Genomic DNA, 21,454 nt, shown 5'->3' with positions numbered 1-21,454 from the left:
TCAGAGATACATTCCAGTGTTTTGCTTTTCGGAGAGAGACGGACTACTTAATTCCCCTTCTGTAGAAAGGTGGGAAGAGCCCTTTATTATGTCTTAGTCAGAATGCAGTGTGTAAAGGTTACTTCTGCTCTGTCTCTCGCTCTGTGCCCTCATAGCCTTACGTTGTACCTTCAGGACTAACCGGCAACTTGACTAAACTGAGTCCTTCAAAGCAGATCATGCTGCTTAAAAACCAAAAACCCATCCCAGATTTTAAAAGAAAACATGCTAAGTCGAGCCTAAACTTTTCTATCAAAAAAATGAGATGGTTGCTTCCTAAGAATGGGAATGGATGCGGCACTGCGTGAGACGCCCTGTGTTGTCAGAGTTCCCGCAGAGGCTAAGGGACAGATTCTCACGGGCATATGACCATTTTGTTGCTTTTCAGCCCACGGCCGCCAGTCCCGCTGTCCCTCCTGCTGACAGAAGTGGAAGCAGTTCTGCGCATTCAGGCCTTCTGGAGAGCTTATCAGGTAAGAGTCACCTGCAATTACGGCATTTGGCCTGATGGGGAGTTTTTGTGATTGGGAGGCCCCGGGGAAACGCTTAGATGAATTTGAAACAGGCTGTTAGAGCCCAGACCTCAGAAACAGGATTCTCTATAAACTAGTTCTCAAGCGTGGTTTAGAATTTTTGCCAAACTTTTTTTGCAGTTATCATTAAGAGTGCCCTCCGACCTTAATGGGTCAACCCTTAATGGGTTTGCTGGCCTGTGTTACCCGAAAAAGAATATCACATGCATACAGAGAGCAGTACACGTTCATGTTGGAAAAAAAAATTAGCACATTCGGATGAGTCAGACAAAGCAAATAAAAATTGTCAAGTCACCGATAACGGGCGCCCAAAGATGACTGTGGTTGACATTTTGGCATAAACGTCTCCAAACCTTAGCAGAATAACACACGAATACCTATCATACAGAAAGTAACCTTTCCTTTTAAAACGTGTCTTTTCTAACCACTTTTGGGTTGGCTCTTTCCAGTTTATCATTATTACAAGAAACGCTGCACTGCATGTCTTTGCAGCTGTGCTTACTCATTTGCCTGATTGTTGATATGGGAGGAATTCTAGAAGTGGGATTTCTAGGTCCAAAGATGAGTTTCTTTCTGAAGCTCCTGATCCATGTTGTCGTGTTGGCCCTTCAGGAAGGACGGACTTTTACAAATTCTTAGGGAGTGGCATGTGTGTCTCCTGTACAACAGCTCTGAGTCATTGGCTGTTAGAGCGTCAGCGGCAATAAGCGTCTAGGTCACCATGCAGCTGCCATCCGAGGTTGCAGAATGGCTGCACCCACATCTGAGTGTCAGATATCGGGGGGACGCGTTTAGATGTGATATCAGTGGTGACAAACATTACCACAGGAGAAGGTCCCCGTGGATTTACAGGGAGGCCAGAGATCCCCGTATGGATTCACTCCTCAGGGCTGCTGTAGACGAACTAGACAGAGGCGAAGGCCCTGGCAGACAGTTACCCATCAAGAAGGTAGATTGAAAAACGAAATAAAAAAGAACAACAACAAAAAAACCCAAAAAAACAAAGAAAAAGAAAAAAAAAGAAGTTAGATTGATTCTAATGAGCTGCCATCAGTTAATCAGCAGAGTATCTGTTACGTGACCGTTAAATGGGACCGTCCTTGATTACAAGGAGCTTACTGTCTGCAGCGGTGTTGTCCAGCCGTTCATTCCACTCCCTTTGTACTTGGCACATCCCTAAAAATGTGGGTGGAAGCCAAGTGTGAAAGTCAGATAATAGACGTGCACGTTGTAGGGAACAGTCTGTTCCCAAAGAGTTAAAAACTCTCTGCTCTTCTCTGCGATTTGGTTATAATCTTTGATGACGCAGGTTTTCAGCATTTCATGCATAGTTTATAAACGGGTCTTTTTCCTCCATAATTGCACACCAGTCACTTAGCTTAAATTCAGTGATGTTCAGCCCAGGCCACAGACTCCTGGCTTCCACGTGCTTCTTGAGTTCCATTTTTGTCATCGGTGTGCTTCATTTGTGAGACTTACACTTTTTACACTACAATCAGCAGTTCCGCTTTTCTGTTTTCTGTTCCATTTTATGAAATAATAGAGCAAAATGCAATAAAATAGTGATTTTCAGATTTTGTTTCTGTAAAACAGCAAAGCCCTTTCTTCAAACCAAATCATACCCAGAAGCCTGGTATGTGACCAGTATGTGACCACAAGAAGGACATGCTGTCCCTGATGCTTCGGTGCAGTAAGACCGCACCCCCACCCCCACTCCCACTCCACACGGGGGCCCTGGGTTGTGGGCACAGAATGAGCATAGCTGTCAGACAGCTGAAGTCCACTCATCATCACGCCAACAAATGCTGCCATGTGAAAAGACGCCCAGACGGCTCACAGTTGACCTGTGGCTGTGGCACCGTCACTATCAAAGCTAGAAATGTTCCCCAAGGTACGAATGATGTTGGGGGTGGGGTCAGTGTATACCACGTAGAAGTTTAAGGTGCTCCAAGTCAAGCATCTCCTGTGCTCAAAACACAACTGAGGAAGGAGGCCAAGTGAGGGAAAAGGGCCTAAGTTGTCACTAGAAGGAAAAGATGTCTGATGTATGGGGTGACCTTGGAAGGTTCCATGGAAAAGAGGGACTCAATCCCAGTCTTAAAAGAAAGATGGTGCGCTGGAGTATCAGCTGGGACCAAGAGACTCTCCCAGAGAGAGGAAATAGCATGTGTATATTATACCATTTAAAAAAATGGAAACAGACTGTGTATTTTCAACAGCTACACACGCACCCCCCCCCCCCATGCATAGGGAGGAACCAGAGCAGCCTGACAGCAGCGGGCACCTTGGGCTGCTGGGGACGAATTAGGGACCCTCTAGCCTTGTATGCACTGAACAGATTTTTTACAAAAAGAACATAGTATGATTTTCATTAATTAAAAATTAATGGAAGCCATGGGATCATCTCAATGATTGCAGACAAGGCATTTGGCCACGTCCAACAAGCTTTCATAATAAAACGCTCAACAAACTGGGAACAGAAGAGACCTTCTTGCACCTGGTAAAGGGTCTCTAGGAAACCTCACAGCGACAGCGTCCGTGCTGGTGAACGACGGGCTGTCCCCCTTACGGGAAAAAGAAGGATGTCCTCTCTCTCGCCGTTTCAAAGAACCTTCAATTGAAGGTTCTAGCCAGGGAAATCAGGCAAGAGAAAGAAACAAGGCATTCAGATTGGAAAGGAAGCAGTAAAAACTCTCTCTATTCGTCCATGATACGATCTTTTATATAGAAAATCCTAATTCACTGAAAACTAACTGGAATGAACAAGTTGTCGAGGTTGTGTTGCTGGAAACCGGCCACAGGACAGAATTCACTACACACCCCATAAGCTGACCAAGCCATGGATTTATGAAAAGAAAAGAAGAGAGAGCCCTCCTGAAGTGGCGGGAGCGGGCAGGCCAGGAGAAGAGCAGCTGCACTGGAGAACAAAGGCTTGGGAATCTATTACTTTCAAAATGAGGGTGCGAAATAGTCAAGTTTTGGGGGTGATGTTATAGGCGTTCCTGGGTGGGTCCTCACTGACCACCCCTTCCCGCCGGAGGTGGAGTTCTCTTGTCCTTATTTGTCCCTTGTGGAAACTGGTGTGGTGACGCAGGGTGAAGGTTTCCCCTACCCGAAATGCTGGTAATACTAGAATCTATTACAGTGAGCTCAGGGTCACCTTGACAGGCAAGATGGCGTCCTGGGCCTGCTGGCGGCCCCAAAATCGGGCTGTAGCCCGTCCGGCAGCTGCACTTTTTCTCTTCTGGATGATCTCATCCCCTCTCTCCTTTGTCTCTCCTTGCTTCCTCCCTCTCTCCCCACGGCCCTATTCTCTCTGCCTATGGTAACAGTTGTAGGATATAAGATCAATATACAAAAGCCAATTGTATTTTCTTATACTTAGCAATGAACTATCCGAAAATGAAATGAACAAATTAAGAAAATTCTTCCCCTTTAAAAGGGTGAATTTTGGACCGGCCCGGTGGCTCAGGTGGTTGGAGCTCCGTGCTCCTAACTCCGAAGGCTGCTGGTTCGATTCCCACGTGGGCCAGTGGGCTCTCAACCACAGGTTGCCAGTTCAATTCCTCAAGTCCCACAAGGGATGGTGGGCAGTGCCCCCTGCAACTAAGATTGAACGCGGTACCCTGAGCTGAGCTGCCGCTGAGCTCCCTGATCGCTCAGTTGGTTGGAACGCATCCTCTCAACCACAAGGTTGCCGGTTTGACTCCCGCAAGGGATGGTGGGCTGCGCCCCCTGCAACTAGCAACGGCAACTGGACCTGGAGCTGAGCTGCGCCCTCCACAACTAAAAAACTGAAAGGTCAACAACTTGAAGCTGAACAGCACCCTCCACAACTAAGATTGAAAGGACAACAACTTGACTTGGGAAAAAAAGTCCTGGAAGTACACACTGTTCCCCAATAAAAGTCCTGTTCCCCTTCCCCAATAAATAAATAAATAAATAAATAAATAAATAAATAAATAAATAAATAAATAAAATGGTTTAAAAAATTAAAAAAAAAAAAAAGGGTGAATTTTATGGTATATGAATTCTATATCAATAGAATCTATATAAATATAAAATAAACAAATATTATGGGGAAAATAATATGAAACAAGCCATTGTTTTATTCCTTTTGACCTTGTGTTCTTCGCGTACTGACTTTTGGCAGAATCAAATACGGCTTTTTGGTTTTCTCAGTAACAACTCAAGATCCCATGACTGAAAAAAGGGGTTTTTAGGAATTCACGAAGTGTGTTCTCACAGCCAGGACTCCCATAAACTCCCTCCTTACACACTCCCATGTAGTTTTTACTGCACGTCACCATGAAGGTTTTTTTTTTTTTTTTTTTTAATTAACAAAAACTTTTACTTGTAATTTCTTCAACACCATGATGGAAAAATATAACCTCTGTCAAATTTTTTGGTGTGTGGTAAAACATACGTAACATAAAATTTACCAACATTAACTATTTTTAAGTGTACAGTTCAGTGACATTCAGTACATTTGCGTGGTTGTGCAACCATCACCACCATCCTCTCTAGAATTTTTCCCATCTTTCAAAACTGAAACTCTGTCCCCACTGCACAGGTGACTCAGTGCCAGCCGGACACTCCAATGTGGCGTCCTTCTGGCTGCAGAGATTAGTTCATGATGCAGAGGGACCTCAACCCGGCCAATCCCGCCTCGTGCAGCTCCGTTCTGGGACCTCATGGGAGTTGCCGGGACACAGCAGCTCACTTTGCAGTGGGGTCTCAGCAGGCATCTTGCTTCTGGAGAGCCTCCTGGAGAAGGGACCCCAGGGCAACAGAGCTGAGGGGCAGGTGAAGAGCTGAGCCCCAGCACATGGAGCACCTGGATGACTCAGCTGTACCAGTGAATCCTCTTCAGGATGGATCTCTGTCCCAATCGAGAGGCCTGACAATTACAATTTCCAACATAGAAATTTCTAGACCCTGGATTACCTGCACATGAAGGAAGTGATTGGCACAAAGTAAAAATCTGGGTCCATTCATGCACAGCAACCATCCCAGCTCGTCCCAGGGCAAGTCTGTGGCCTGCGTAGCTGTAGTCTCGGCTGGAGGGCAGAAGCTTCCCCGCAAGGAGCAAGTTTTTCTAAAATCTATTTTTTTATTGTTGAAGTAATACATTACTGTTGTGGGAAAAAAACAGATAATACATAAAAGTGTTTTTTAGGGATATGGTGTATTCATCATCATTATAGAATTTTTTTTATTCATACAGGATTTTTTTTTTTTTTCACAATAGCGATGAGAAACACTGTTTTGTGCCTGCTCTCTGCCCTTAATGCTAGACTGGAAATAACCTTTTTTTGTCAGTACACAAAGGCGTATCTCACAGATTGTAATGGCTTCGTCATAGACCTTTCATGAATGCACTGAACCATAATTTATTTAACTGTAGTCGGTTGGACACCCTAGTTTTCTCTCCTGTATAAAGTATATTATGAAAAACATTCTTATTCGTATGTTGTTGCACACTTACCTGATTTTTCTCTGTAAGTGGAATTGATGGCTCAAAAAGTCAGTACCTTTTTTCAGAGTTTGATAATTATTGCTCAATTACCCTCCAGAAAGGCTAGAGTCTAGCCTGTAGTTCGATATACACGCACCATCAATGTATGCAAGTGGGCCCTTGGTGTAGGTTTTGATGGCAGAGTGGAGAGAGGAAGAAGAAAGAGGTTGTGAGTCTGAAGCATTCCTGGGGAGGATGGAATTGCATGGACACTGCTAGAGAGTATCAGTGGGTATGGCTATTGTGTCCAGTTGCGTGGGTTGTGCACTGTACAATTCTCAGGGTCGGGGGTACCATTTGCAATCATATACAGCAGACATCTGAAGCTCCACAAAGCCTGGAAAATGGATTGAGTGACCACTTGGTACACTTTTTTTTTCTTTTTCTTTTAATCCCGTGGGCTTAGGCAGCTGCTGGCCTGTAAGTGTGTAACCGTGATAACTGGAGGCTGGATGAGACAGTGAAGATTGTATCTATAATACAGTCTAGAAGCACTACGGTTTTGATCCAGAATCTGAGCGTTTCCTTCCTGAAATTGTGCAGCATCTTTTAGATTAAGTGAAATATATAAACAATTAATATTCAATAATATAGCAGTTATTGAATAAATATTGGGCTTTTTTGCAGAAATAGAAAAACCCATCTTAAAATTAATTGGGAATCTCAAGGGATCCGGAATAACCAAAACAATCTTGAAAAAGGAAAAAGGAACAAAAGTGGAGGACTCATATTTCCTCATTTCAAAACTTATTAGACCTGCAGTAACCAAAACGGTGTGGTAGTGACGTAAAGAGAGACACATAGATCAATAGAACAGAATTGAGAGCCCAGAAATAAACCCTCATGTATACGGTCAAATGGTTTTTGACAGGGGTGCCAAGACCATCAGTGAGGAAAGGACAGTCTTTTCAACAAAGAGTGCTGCGAAAACTGGATAGCCACTTGCAAAAGATTGAAGTTGGAACCTTATTTAACACCATATACAAAAATTAACTCAAAATGGATCAAGGGCCTAAGTTGAAGACCTAAAACAGTAAAACGTTTAGAAGAAAACGGGACAAAAGCTTTAATGACACTAGATTTGGCAATGATTTCTTGGATATGACATCCAAAGCACAGGTAACAAAAGACAAATTAGACAAATTGGACTTCATGAAAATATAAAAATTTTGTGCATCAAAAGACACTGTCCAAGGAGGAAAAAAAGGAAAACCCACAGAATAGGAAAAAATATTTGTAAGTCATATATCTAATAAGAGATTAATATCCAGAATATAGAGAGAACGCCTAAAACACAACAATCAATTAAGAAATAGGCAAAGGACTTAGGCATTTCTGCAAAGAAGGTATAGGAATGGCCAACAGGTACATGAAAAGATTCTCAACATCACTAATCCTTAGAGAAATGCAAATCAAAACCACAGTGAGATATCACCTCACGCTCATTCAGATGGCTATTATCGACCCCCACCCCCTGCCCTCCCCTAAAAAAAACCAAAAAAACGGAAAACAAGTATTGGCAAAGATGTAGAGAAATTAGAATCATTGTGCCCTGCTGGTGGGACTGTAAGGTGGTGCAGCCAATGTGGAAAACAGTATGCATTAAATTCAAATTAAAAATAGAATGACCGTATGACCCTGCAATCCCTCTTCTGGGGACAGACGCAAATGAATTGAAAGCAGGGTCTCGAAGAGAGATTTGTGCACCCATGTTTATGGCAGCATTACTCACAAGAGATAAAATGTGGAAGCAACCTCCGAGCCACTGACAGATGAATGGATAGCAAAATGTGGTGTATATATAATGTATACAATGGAGTATTATTCAGCTTTCAAAAAGAAGGAAGTTCTGTCACACTCTACAACGTGGATGCACCGTGAGGACATAATACTCAGTGAAAAAGGCCAGGCACAGAAGAACAAATACTGTAGGATTCCACTTACATGAGGTACTTAGAGTTGTCAGCGTCATAGAAACAGGAACTTGAATCATGATTGCTGGGGGCGCGGCAATGGGTAGTATTCTTGTTTAACGGGGAGAGAGTTTCAGATTTACGAGGCGAAAGGTTGTGGGGATGGATGTGGTAATGGTTACACGACATTATGAATGTATTTAATACCACCGAATTGTATACTTACAATGGTTAAGACAGTAAATTTTATGTTACGTGTATTTTACCACAATAAAAAGAAAAAAAACCATGAGATGGATGTTGAGGTGTGTTTTGATTTAACTTGACTTTTTCTGCCCTGAAAAGCCACTCCTTTTTCCGTAGAGATGACCTATATAGTTAAGTAGAAAATGGATAATGAAAACAAGCCAGGATAAAAACTAAGCAACTATGAAAAGGCTCTTCAGAGAATACAAAGGACAGGCTTGTTGTTCTTCCCATATTTTTCTGCAGAAATTCCAGCTTGCGGCTTTGCACTTAGAGGAAGAGAACGTGTTCTCCACTTCAGGCAGCTGGCTGGGCTATCAGGCACGGCAGTTTTTACTTTGAGAGATCACTTGACATTCTCATCCTTCGCCTTCGCTTTCTTGTTCTCGAATGTTATGGCTGAATGGAAAGACTTGTTTTATATTTTCAATGTGAAACATGCCCTGTGGCGACTTGTTAAAAACGGGAGCTCTGACAGCAGACAGATCTGTTTGAATCCTGATATGTTCCGTCAGGTTATTTAGCTTCCGAACCAGTTTCCTGTCTATAAAATGGGAATCATGATAGTTTGCCTGTGAAGATTGAATCAGATAGTCAGTGCCAGGCACATAGTAAATCCACAGTAACTATTAGTTCTGGTCATCCTCGTCGTTATTGTGTCACTGGTTCTATTTTCCTTAATGAGGCACCTTTTCAAAAGCCAGCCGGTAGCATCCTTGTACGTCAGGGACCCCAAGCGTGCTTCTGTCCGAGGGCCTTTGCACTTGTTGCTTCTTCTTTGCATCTGCCTTCCCTCCCTTCATTCCGAGTTCTTGGGTGTCCCTCCTGGTCACCCTTCCTGAACTAGCACCCTCCCATGACTCTCCAGCCTCTTACAGCGCTGCATGTTCTGCCTCAAGCTTACTGTATTGGATCCTCACTTGTCGCGTGCCTGTCGCCCTCGCTAAGGCATGAGCCCCAGGAGGGTGGAGGTTGTTTCACTTGTTCATCCTGTATCCCCAGCCCCAAGAACACTGCCTGACGCATGTTAGGCATTTTGTAACTACATATTTTAGTAAATAACTGACTCCCTTCTTTGATCCCTGTAATGAGGGAATTTGAAAACGAAGAGGAACGAACGGTATTGTTCCATTTTGCAGCTCCTTCTCAGGGATTGACATGGGCTCGTAAGCCTGGCCTTCTGTGGGCTGATGCAGCCGGGCCCTTGACCTCGGCAGCTGTGCTTGGCGAGCTCCCAGACATTGCACTTCAGGGAAGTGTGTCCAGTTTATCCTTGGCCTTTGTGAACCACCTCTGCTCCAGGCCTTGTGATGTGCAGAAATGAAGTGTGCTGTGGGAAGTGACGATCCCCCAAACAGGTGTGAACGGAGAACATCCGCTGCAGGCATCCGTCTGGTTGCACGCAGCAGTAGCCCCTTTCTGTTGTTGTTGAGCAGTATCCCACTGCAGAACCCCAATAAGAGGGAATTCTTAAACCTGGAGATGAATAAACACGTTAGTTTGACATAAGACTGGCCTAGTTCTGCCTGTGGGTTACAGTTGTCTCAAGCCTCACGATGTGTCAAGCTCATCCGTGGGAGGATTTTATTGTTAAATCCTGATGCCCAGGGCCTCGTCCCCTGGGGTTCTCGTTCATGTGACCACGTGAGAACAGGACATAGGCAGTTTTTAAAGCCCCCAGGTGACTCTCACATGCGGTGTTTAGACCCACTGATGAACTGGAATCGACTTTGCTCCCCACCAATGGGATGGTCCGGGACAAATCACCAACTCAGAATGTTTGTTCCTTTCCTTTTAAGTTGAAAACAATAATAGCTGCCCAATCTGGCTCACAAGGTTATCATAAGGACCAAAATATTTTTCAGCCGCAACACATGAGAAAGTGTTCTGTGCCCTGTGGATGCAGAAATGAGTGGTATTCTAGGTGGGACTTATCAGTGTCTTTCCTATTCGAAAAGTACCAGAGATTCTATTTCCCAAACAAATGAGACAGGTTGTCAAGGCCGGATGGAATGAGCAGTCTTGCTCTGTCAAGTTTATGTGTGCTATTAGAAGACTGACCTGTGAGAGCAATGGGAATGCCACAAGCAGATGCAGGCGAGAAATGGGATAAATATGCTCTTTTCCGAGACCACGATGGTGCTGATGGAACTGGGCACCACTGTAGACCACGGTCTTCAGCAGGATGGATGAAGTCACCATGTTTGCAGAAGGCAAACGCTGATGGGAATGGAAAGACAAGGCAAGCAGAGGCCTGGCACCAAGGGTACAATTGCAGAGCACAGCTCATGATCCAGTCCTTACAACGGCATGAGTGAGAGGATGGTCCCTTGTGACTGGCAAACCCCATAGGAAACGAGATGTCATTTTACAACCACACCTGACCACCTCTGAAAGCATTGGCAAGGAGCCATGCATGTATCAGTTTGGGTATGGAAAAATGAATGGCCACCTTTGTATGAAAAACGTCTCTTACGTGTATTGTTGTTGCACAAGAGCAGACACTCAGACGAAAATATGACCTGTGGAAATGATCCCTCAGTTTGGGCTGCTGTAATGAAATGCCACACACTGGGTAGTGTGATCAACAAACATTTATTTCTCACAGTGTCTGGTGAGAGTTCTCTTTCTGGCTTGCAGATGGCTGCCTTCTTGCTATAGCCACTCATGCAGAGAGAGAGAAAGAACACGCTCTGATTTACTCTTAAAAGGGTACTAACCCCCTCATGAGGACCCCACGCTTGTGACCTCATCTAATCTTACCAACCCCCAAAGGCCCCACACCCTGATACCATCACACCGGTGGTTAGGGCTTCAGTACATAAATTTTGGGGGGACAGCTACATTCAGTCCATAATGAGTAACTTAAAATATGAAAATCTCCATTCCTACTTTCCCCAAACCCCATTTCCTAGGTGAAACCATTGTTAAAACTTTGGTGTGTGTCTTTTCAGTGGTTTTCCTTTGTATATATGAACATTTAGGTGTATTTATTATATTGTGGTTTTAATAAATAGAGGCCCATAGTTGGCCACCCGCATCTTGCCTTTTCATCTAGCACTGAGGATAGCTTGCCACATCAGCACACGTAGGTCTGTTCTGAGTATTTGTATCTGAAGGAAAGCACGCCACTAATGTAGTTAGTGGGTAGGAATTTGGCCAAACGTATTCTCACTTGGAATACTCCCAACCTAACATGAGCCCTGAGATGGCAGGACTGAAGAAACTTGTAGGAGTCAGTGTTGATTTTTATTTCCTCCACAAGTCCCCAAAATGCGTGATTGAAGGCCAGCTTCTTTCTTCCTTCTGCTTTCTCGTGGGTCTTGGTCTTCCCAGATTGTCGGTCAGCATCACGGCTTTCCTGACTTCCTCTTCCTCCTTTCCAGAGAGGGGCGTCTCCTGGCGCAGCTGTTCCAGGCAGGGGGGTTGGGGCGCATTTCCTCCTTTTGTGTGTGTCCTTAGCCATCTCTCTGGCTTTCCTCTGGGGACAGCCTCCGAACCAGGTGAGCCAGTGTCATTGAGGGCAGCCCTTCCGTTCTCAGGCTGGGCTTGGTGGTAGTCTCTGGATGACTTCTGATCTGGCCCAGACGAAGAGGGATGGTGGCTGGCACCGAAACAATGGCAGACAACTTGGTGTGAGTGACGTGTTCCCTGGGGAGGCTTTGCTGCCTAGAACTCCTGTTCAAGGCAATTATTTCTTTAATACTTTGCAATTTTTCAGGCTAATTTAAAGGCAGTATAGCACAAAGGCTAAATAAGCAAGCAGGCTGTACAATTCGATCAATTCATTCACTGATATTAAGTCACTAGTATTTATTGAGGACCTTCTAGGTGGCAGGCAGGCATTATTCTAGATGCTGGGCTACTGCAGAGAGTAAGACCAGGTCCCTGCCCTCACAGAACTGGCATTCTTGCAATAGACTCTACACAGATATAAATAAATGCGTCATATCACATCAAGAAGTGTATCAGCTACTGTCACAATGCTGCTGCTTAACACACCAGCCCCAAACCCAATGGCTTACAATGTCTATCAATATCTTACTCACATGTCTGCAGATAAACCCGATTTCAGCTTTCCTCGGCTAGGTTTGGCTACATGTGGCTCTAGGCGGTTGGGTTCTATTTAGTTTTGTTCCAGGGTCTGCCATTCTTCTGCGATCAGTAGGCTCCCAGAGCCGTGCTCGTTTTACAGCAGAGATCAAAGCTCTCAAAAGGGATGAGCAGAACCACGCAGTGAGTCGTAAGGTGTAGGCTGGAAACTTCCCGCACATTCCATTGGCCAGAGCAAGTCACATGACCAACATCAGTGTAGCTGAGATGTTCACTCCTTACTACAAATAAATACCATGGAACAAAATAAAGCAAACTAAAGGGCTGGAGAGGCACAGCTACTCTTTTAGATGGTGGGTTTGGTCCAGGAAGGCCTTTCTGAGAACATGTTATTGGAGCCGAGATCTGACTGAGGTTCATTCTAGGCAGAAGGAAAAGCACGCGCAAAGGTCCGCGGGGGCGGCAGGAAGCTAGATGTGTTTGAGAACCGATATGAGGGCCAGCGGAGGTGATTAAAGTGAGCTGGGACTGAGGGGAGGAAGGCGGGAGAAGAGTTGGGACCAGATCGTGGGGAGTCAGTGGTGAGCCGTCCTCAGGATGTTGTAGCTTTGGATTGTGTTCTGACTGATGATAAGCGATGGTAGGGCCTCAATCAGAGGAGTGACACGATCCGACTTACTTTTCCTCAGGAAACTGGCGGTCAGCATCCACAATGACTCCCCAGCGATCCCCACCTGGTATTCACATCCCTGGGGAGTCCCCACAGGGGTACCAGGGTCGGTATGTGTTTCCAATAGAATATGGCAGAAGTAATGGTGTGCCACTTCGAAGGTTAGGTTATGAAAGACACTGCAGTCTTGGAGTCTCTCTCTCTGTCTTTCTTTCTTTCTCTGTCTGTCTGTCTGTCTGTCTGTCTTGGACCCTTCACTCTGGGGGATGCCGGCTGTCATGTCATGAGCAGCCCTGCAGAGATGCCTCCATGACAAGAAACAGAGGCCTCCAGCCCATAGCCGTGTGCATGAGCCATCTTAGGTGCAGCTCCTCAGCCCGTCACACCTTCAGGTGACTCGAGGCCCAGCTCACCTCCTAACTGTCACGTCATGAGAGACCCCGAGCCAGCACCATCCAGCTTAGCTGCACCTGGATTCCTGACCCTCAGAAATGGTGAAATAATAGGTGTTTATTGTTGTTTTAAGCCTCCAAACTTGGGGGGTGGTCATTTATTAGGCAGCAGTGGAAACTAACACGGTAACTCGGGCTGCTGTACAGAGTGCAGATTGTAGGAGGATGAAAGCAGAAGCAGGAGAAAACGATCGTAATATCCACAGCCTTGCCACCCAAGCTGTGGTCCGTGGACCACGTGGTGTCATCTCCGTGTGGCAGCTGGTTGGACATGCAGGATCTAGGCCCCGCCCTAAACCACCTGAATCAGAATCTGTACCTTAGCAAGATGCCCATGTGAGTCATTGCTAAAGTTAGAGAAGTGGGGCTGTAGGCGACAGCCTGGGCAGACGTTGTCCCACGATGGGGGTTTGAACTCTGGCTTACCAACCCCGGGACCTTCCGTGGGTGACTTAATTTTCCCGAGCCTCAGTTTCCTTTCCTGTAAAATGAAGATAATCACGTAACCCCTGTGTTGCCCTCATAGGGTCATACATGAGGGTGCCCATGAAGTGACGGGCACTAAATGCTGACCAGCCCAGTGCCTGGCACGTGGTCAGGGTCTAGTTAGCTCTTTGTTGTTAGTTAGCTGTTAGCGCTTTAACGACTAGATCTTGTCCACGCACTTTTCTTCCCTAAGACTATCTTCCTGATCATTTCCTGAGGGTGTTCCTTAATATTCTTTTTTTTGCATTCCCTGTCAAAGAAAATCCTGTTTTGCAAAACGTCCTTGAGCTCATCAGAAAGACCTTTGTTAGTGCCCAGCGTGATCCCAGCCATTCCCCAGAAGGAAGGCGCCTGGTTTCCATCATCGCCTCCCAGGCCCAGTTCTCAGGGCCACCCAGCAGGCCGAAATGGGCCACAGCACTAAAAATAGTGAGCTTGGGCTGCTTGGGACCCAGCTTCCCAGGCAGGTCCCTTCCCCTTCCCCCTGCCCAGCCCCGTCGTTGTTTCAATTTACTCCAAGTTACACCTGTAAGTGGATTTTCCTTAATATGCCCAGGAAATGCTTTGCCCACTTGCCAGACTGTCTGCAAAAGTCCCCTTTTTATTTGCTCAATCACAACGTATCCCAAAAAGGTGATGAAAGCTGACAAACCTAACTCCTAGGGCTGTGAGGAATAAATGAGAAAGCTGCATCTTAACAGGACTGACTACAGAACCTGCAGGGCCCAGTGTAAATGAAAATGTAGGGTCCCTCGTTCAAAGTTATAAAGAATTTCTAGGTGGCGACGGCAGAGCATTCAAACAAGTGTGAGGCCCTTCTAAGCCCTGGCCTGGGTGACTGCCCGTGATGCCAGCCCGGCTTCCGAGGCACCTTCTAGCCTGCCTGGCACTTGGTACCGCAAAAGTCCTTTTCTTTAAAGCACTAACCAATTTCCCTCAAGGCACCGTTTATGGGCAGTAGATTGCACAGCTGCAGTTTAGTCCCTTCTGCTGTTAAATCTTAGTGGCTCAAAACCATTGCAGTGGACTGTTTGTCACAATTCTCTGGGTTCACTGGGTGGTTCCTCTCCTGGTTTCTCCTTGGCTCACACATGGCTGCATTTGGCGGATGACCGGCTGGGCTGGAAGGTTTAAACTGGCCTCATGTCTGGGGCCACGGTGCTGGCTGTTGGGTAGGACACTGCAGTCCTCTTCCACACGGCCCTCCTCTCCGGTAGGCCGGCTTCCTGACATTATGGAAGGAACATTCCAAGGGGGCAGAAATGGAAGCTTCGAGCCTCTGGAGGCATAGATTCTGGAACCCGTGCTGCAACGCTTCCGTCACCTTCCATTGGGCAAAGTAAGCCCCGAGGCTCACCGACATTCAAGGTGAGAAGAGTGATGAGAAGAGTGGGTGCAATTCCAAAGGGGCAGGGGCTCAGGAGCTGCGATTTCTTGGGGGAGCAGTTCTCAGACTTCATCTGGCATCAGAATTACCTGGAGGGCCTGTTAACAGATTGCTGGGCACCCCACCCCCAAGGTATCTAGGTCAGTAGGACGGGGGTGAGGCCTGAGAATTGCATTTCAAACTAATCTCGGGTGCTGCTGTTTTGCTGCTAGCGGGGGACAGCAGGTTCAGAGCCACCCGTGGAGGGGTTCAGTGTGCACACGTACAGCAGTGGCTCTCAACGTTGACTGCATGTTGGAAACATCTGGGCAGCTGTAACTACATAAACGTCAGCTCTGGGTCTTCATGGTGAGAAAGAGATCAAAGCCTTGTGCAGTAATACGGCCTTGGCCTAATTTGCTGTAATTTAGCCCTATGCATCACTGGCAAGTGCACCGAATACCTCAAATGCTTTTGCAGCCTAATCATTCATTCCCTGATTATTTGGGTAAGAAACGCCGGATGAACTTTGTCTCTATTGTCATCAACTGAGCTGTTGGGGAAATTCCGCTTTTCCAAACATGTGGAAAGCCACTGTGATGTGGCTTTATTATTAAAGGGATTTTCGGGGGGGAAAAAAAAGAAAAACTAGGTGTGGCTTCCTGGGAGAAGGCCTTCCTAAAACTGCCCTGAAAAGGCTACCCCACCAAAAAGGCAGCTGCTTCCTGAGTCACACAGATCCCACTTTCTGAGTCACACACTCATGGTCCGAGGCAGGCGTCCTAGATTCGGGGTTTAAGGATTTGCGATAATCAGCTGGCATCACATGAGTCAACTCTGAGACAGAGTCGTACAGATGTTAGGGCAGCACGTCTTGGAGCATTAAGTCTCTTCCGTTAGAGTGGAGTTTCCCAAACTTTTCAGATTGTTAAATCAGCTGGAGTTCTTGCTAAACGTCCTGACTCCTTGGTTCCATCTCACATGGACTGAATCAGAACATGTGGGGTAGGAACCTGCGATTCTGTTTATGACAAGTGCCCTAAGTGACCTCAATATCATCAAATTTAGGGGATTGTGTTAAAATGGTAATAATATTTATGTAATACACGTAGAGAGGTGGAAGAGACAATAAGGGAAGCTGGGTGCTACAGTTCTAATGCCAACTCAAGGATAAAAGCAGGGGTTGGCCACCTATAGCCCGTGGACCAAGTCTGGCCCACTGCCTGTTTTTATAAATAAAGTTTTATTGGAACACAGCCATGTCCATTTTACAGAACACATTGTCCAGGGCTGCTTTTGTGCTGTAATGGCAGAGTCAGGTCTTTGGGACAGACACTAGATGTCCCATAAAGCTAAAAATACTTGCTATTTGACCTTTTCCAATAAATAAGCTTACTGATCCCTGGATAAAAGACATGACCTCCGACCTGGGAAAACTTGGAATCAGAACTACAGCCCTCCATGATTACGAGCTCAAAAGAAATCTGCCTCTGTGCTAGAGGTACAGGCCACACAAAAATGACCCAGAATTGTTGAAAGAGATGGAAACAGATCTATGACACAAACGGCAGCCCAGAAGAAAATGAGCTTGCATTATTAATATCAGGTGAAATAGACTTTGAGACAAAACAATTTTATGAGCGATAAAGAGGGCCCTTACTTAAGGATAAAGGAATAACTTATTTTCTATTGGATTTGACTTTTTTTTTCTAAACGCTATTCACAACGCGCGGAATTGAATTAACTTCTCATGGCCGTGCTGCAATCCCCATTTCAGAAAATCTGCTCTCGAGCCCATTCCAATCTCCCCTGATAGCCCCGAGTCAGTCCTCAGAGGCACCCTGTCACTGCAGAAGAATAGCTGTAACACCTCTACAATGCCAGGAAATACGTGATAGCCACAGATTTTTATAATTAGTTCCTAAAGACAATAAGGCACACTCATGACCACCAGAACGAGAAACCAACTTTTGTTTTGCTAGAGATCTGAGAAGAAATCACCAAGCTTAACTTACAGAGAGAACACTGAATTCATGAGAGAGTTGGGAACTCTGAATATTTCATTAGATAGTTGAAAGAGATTTGGCAAACATATTTCCTCTGTGTGGAAATCAGCTTTTCTCGAGGGTAAAATCCTTCAGTAGAATCATTCGTATGCCAAGTCATGGCAAAGATGTAGAAAGAACCTTCTATGAGGCATCTCACCCTAGGTTGGAGGTTACTCGCATGACATCACTGAAGGGCTCTCAATTGTGTCACTTCTCCGGCATCTTTATAGAGTAAGTATCTTCCTCCAAAGCAATTAGAAAACCTCCAGGGACTCATCCACAGAGGGTAGCTGTTGCTTTGTTTTGGTCTGTTTTGCCAAGAAGCAAGGAAAACAGCTGAGCTAAGAGGAATTCAGAAGTGTAGATCTGTGAAGGGTAATTTCAGATACTCAGGTAACAGCCCCTCTCTCCTTCCCTACCTGCAAGCCTGACCTCAGCTCCCATTCCTCTCTACCAGCTGACTGATGCCTAAAGTTGTACAATTATAAAACCATTTATGTTATCAATAAATTGTAAGCCCTTGGAAGGAGACCTCACTTTCGGTTTTATGAACCCTCATTGACTCCTCAGCCACTTGGCTCCATGTCCTAACAGTAATTGTTGAATGCAACGTCTGAGCTAAATCCAAAGTATTCCTATTACTTTATTAATTGATTTAAGACATTGCTCACGCAGCATCTCCCCTTGTCGTCACACCAATCCCCTGAAGGAAGTATTTGCATTATCCCCACTTTACAGATGAGGCTATCGAGGCTCGGAGAGTTGAAGTAACTTCCTCATAATAAGAGTTTTCTTCCTGATCTTACTCCAAGGTCAGGTATGCAGTAACGTGTGTGATACTCAGTGTGCCTACCTTGGAAGGGCAGATGGACCCCTCATGGGCATTTAAACAAGTAGAAGTAGAAGAGGCCTCCTAAGGGAGTTTTTGTTTGGTGATGGAATTGTTTCTGCGTTGAGCGTTGCACTGCCCTGTGGTATTTGCTGGTTGGCACGACCACTGCGATTTAAATTGACTCACGAATCATGACAGTAATGACCAGGATTAGCCCAGTTCAGTGAGCGCTTTCCCCAGGGCTGACAACAGCCTTCTGTGACGATGCAGGCTTTCCTGGGCATGAGAAGGTAGCTAACAAGTGCTGTATTCCACGCTGTAAACACCAGTGCTCTGGTCGGAATGAAGGGAATCGAGGAAAAGATAAAGGGTGCCTAGTTCCTAAACAATCCCATCCGGAAAAATACGGAGTGAAAACTGAAAGCTCCCCCCGCGCAATTTCACTTCCTGTCTAGAGGACCCCACACTCCGTGTTCATCCTTCCAAACTTTCGGAATAAGCCAATCGTGAAGAGAGAATTTGACTGTAATAAAATAGTCAACGTACTGGTTGGCATCGTGTTCACCTTTCTTTAGCCATTCAGAAAAGCCTGCGGGTTTATTCTCATTAAGGGTATCAGTTGTCACAGTGCAGAAATGTGGGGATTTCTGTGGACTCGGTCCCGATCCACAGAAGCATGTGAGAAAGTTGTGGGGAATCCCTTTGAGGGCCCCCAGGAGTGTTTGTTTGGTTGATAACCCTCCTGCCCAGAATAGATGTGGAAGTAACTAATGTAACGAACACAAGACGTTAGGAAATACTGTAAAAACATTGATTTGTAGTTGAAAAGATTTGGGGGGTTACCTTACATTGTACGGCAGCAGTATAGGGCTGTTTTTACTCTGAAATTTGTATAATTTATAATATACCTTATATGCAGTACTTTATATGTAATTTTTAAATATAGATAAGTAAATCATTTGTGTGTGTGTGTGTGTGTGTGTGTGTGTACATATATATACAAGAGTGGCTTCCATTAGTAAGTTCAGCTGGAAATAGTCTTTGTTTTGGGGATAAAAATCACTTGTAAGCAAGATACCTCATACCCTGAGAGAGGAAGTAATAGGAAGGACTTTATTTTTCTTGGGTTTGCTAAGGCCATCGCTCTGAGTACCTCTCGGTGAGTACAGCTCTGGGAGGCACAAAAAACCTGGAAGCTTTCTGGAAGGGAAGGGATTGAGAAAACGCCAACCCCAACTTTTCTCCCCAAGACTCCTAGTTATAAAAACCCATAAGAGCCTCCTTCTAGAAGACAACAGAACTCTTTGGAAACTAATCCAGGAAGGTAACAGGTTGAAGGATGTTTCTCCAAAAGGGATATCCCAGTGGCCCACAAGCACATGAAAAGATGCTCAGTGGCATAGCCATCAGGGGAATGCTGAGATCAAAACCACAGGGAGACACACCACTTTACACCCTCGAGCACAGCTACAATAATAATGTTAGAAGTGGAAAATAACTAATATTGGCAAAGTTAGAACCTTCCTGCATCACTGGTGGGAGTAGAAACTGGTGCGGCCACTGTGACAGGCAGTTGGTGGTTTCTCAATAAGTCCCTTGTAAAATGACCATATGACCTGTCTCTCCATCCCCAATATCTAGCACAAAGCCCAGGATGCAGTAAGCACTCAGGCAGCTGCAGGTAACCGGAAGTGTGGTTGATGCGTTCATTAACTGCTATTAGTCTAGAACTCCGCCGTCCGATATGTAGCCACCAGCTACATAAGGATGTCGAACACTTAAAATGTGTCTAGTCCAAACCGAGATGCGCTGTCAATATAAAATGCACACTGGATGTGGAAGACGACTTAGTATGGGAAACAGGAAGTAAAATTAGCTCATAAATAATGGTTTTGTATTGGTTACATGTTGAAATGATATTTTGGATCTTTAGGGCTGAATAAAACATTTTTTTTTTTTTTAAATATCCATAGGGTGTTTTATTTTTGCAAAGATCGGGTCTAAAAATCATAAAACCAGATAGATTAATAATACACTTATCAAAATTAGATTAAAACATGTAGTCATGGCTCTCATTCACTCTGTCCTGACATTAAAGATGTTATAGATACGCAGAATACCAGCAAGTATCCCAACATTTACAGACATAGGTGTTGTCAAAAAGGTCTTTCTCTGATTTTAGCAAAGAGAAACCATCCAAATTTTACTCTTTATACTACTGACATGATTTAACTTGGTACATGGTATTACTATTTCTCCTACTGTAGCAAGTTCTACTTTTCTCAAGGCCTTTCCCCCAACTTTTCTGGAAGTAGACATGATGTCCAACCTTCAAATTGAAATGTTACCCTCATACATATTATAACAGGTTGGTGTATTCGCATATGTCCTTTCCAATTTCAGGCTAAGCAAAGACATGCATTTAGAGCTATATTAAAGCAAAAGATAATCCAACTTAATGTCAAGAGAAAATGTGATCTTCCATGCAGTGTTTGATATAGAAAATACTGCTTTTGACGTATTTTATTCAAATACCAGTCTGATCACACATGGTCCAACAACAGTCGAGTAATAATCCCAAAAGAGACAGATGTTAACGATTGGTCTTCAAACATTCTAGGCATGATGCCACGCTTGCCTGTGATCTCGCCGACATAAAACCACGTCCACACCTCAGTGGCCACCAAACCAATCCGCAGAGCTTCCTTACTGTGAGCTGTTTGAAGCCCCCAGTTTGAGCACCATTAACTATTTTTTTTTTTTCAAGCTCTGAATAGCTGTGGGGTTCTCAGCAGGGGTTGGAGGAACCAGCCCAACCTCGACATAGTGCCAAAATGTGGCCAACCGAGGCTTCCAGTAAATCAGCAGCATTTAGCGGTGCCGGGGCCTTCTCTGCGAGGTTACGGACACACTGGTCCATGGTTCTAGGATGGAAAGACTGTGGCCTCCAATGGCCGGCTGAATCTAAACTACGTTCTTAAAAAATAATCTCACCAGCTTATTTTTGCTTTTTAAAATGAGACTGCAAGGACATTTTAGAGCATACATGTGGCTGCATTGTATTTCGATCGGGACAGCACAGATCGAGAATGGTCTCAACCAACCACTAGAATTGCAAGTCTTCACACAGCCTCGTTTTCACTCAAATATTATTATTACGTGAGCTTTAGGAGTAGAGATCATTCACTTAGAATCAGAAGTATATCAGACTGGTTTGGGAAGGATTTTCCGTGCAAGCTCTACAGGCTAATACATGGAAGTATGCGGAAAGGGAACTAATAGCTTTGTGGGGCCGTTC

The 21,454-nt window shown here is 45.0% G+C and overlaps 1 protein-coding gene and 1 pseudogene across 21 annotated transcripts in view; one reads left to right on the top strand and one right to left on the bottom strand.

The window, feature by feature from the left end:
- The window catches only part of IQCK (IQ motif containing K), a 348,027-nt gene that overhangs the window by 36,275 nt on the left and 290,298 nt on the right, over positions 1-21,454 (top strand). For 13 of the 21 annotated variants that reach the window (XR_016022511.1, XR_016022509.1, XR_016022510.1 and 10 more), the window contains one exon: positions 428-512. Coding sequence is in view for 13 of the 21 variants with exons in the window: in XM_088801211.1 (XP_088657337.1) it covers positions 428-512 (85 nt within the window). In the remaining 8 variants the exon portion in view is untranslated. Of the gene's footprint in view, positions 1-427; positions 513-2,165; positions 4,457-5,145; positions 8,296-8,495; positions 8,814-12,991; positions 13,034-21,454 lie in introns of those variants that run through there. The other 8 variants (XM_088801206.1, XM_088801201.1, XM_088801203.1 and 5 more) reach the window with 6 other exon arrangements.
- Positions 20,234-21,423, bottom strand: LOC141569489 (ATP synthase F(0) complex subunit g, mitochondrial pseudogene; annotated as a pseudogene).

The sequence above is a fragment of the Rhinolophus sinicus genome, chromosome 10, assembly GCF_057876585.1.
Source record: "Rhinolophus sinicus isolate RSI-liver-muscle chromosome 10, RSI-T2T, whole genome shotgun sequence".
NCBI lineage: Eukaryota > Metazoa > Chordata > Mammalia > Chiroptera > Rhinolophidae > Rhinolophus > Rhinolophus sinicus.
The sequence above is the reverse complement of the archived record's forward strand: the minus strand, read 5'-3'. Positions and strand labels throughout refer to the sequence as shown.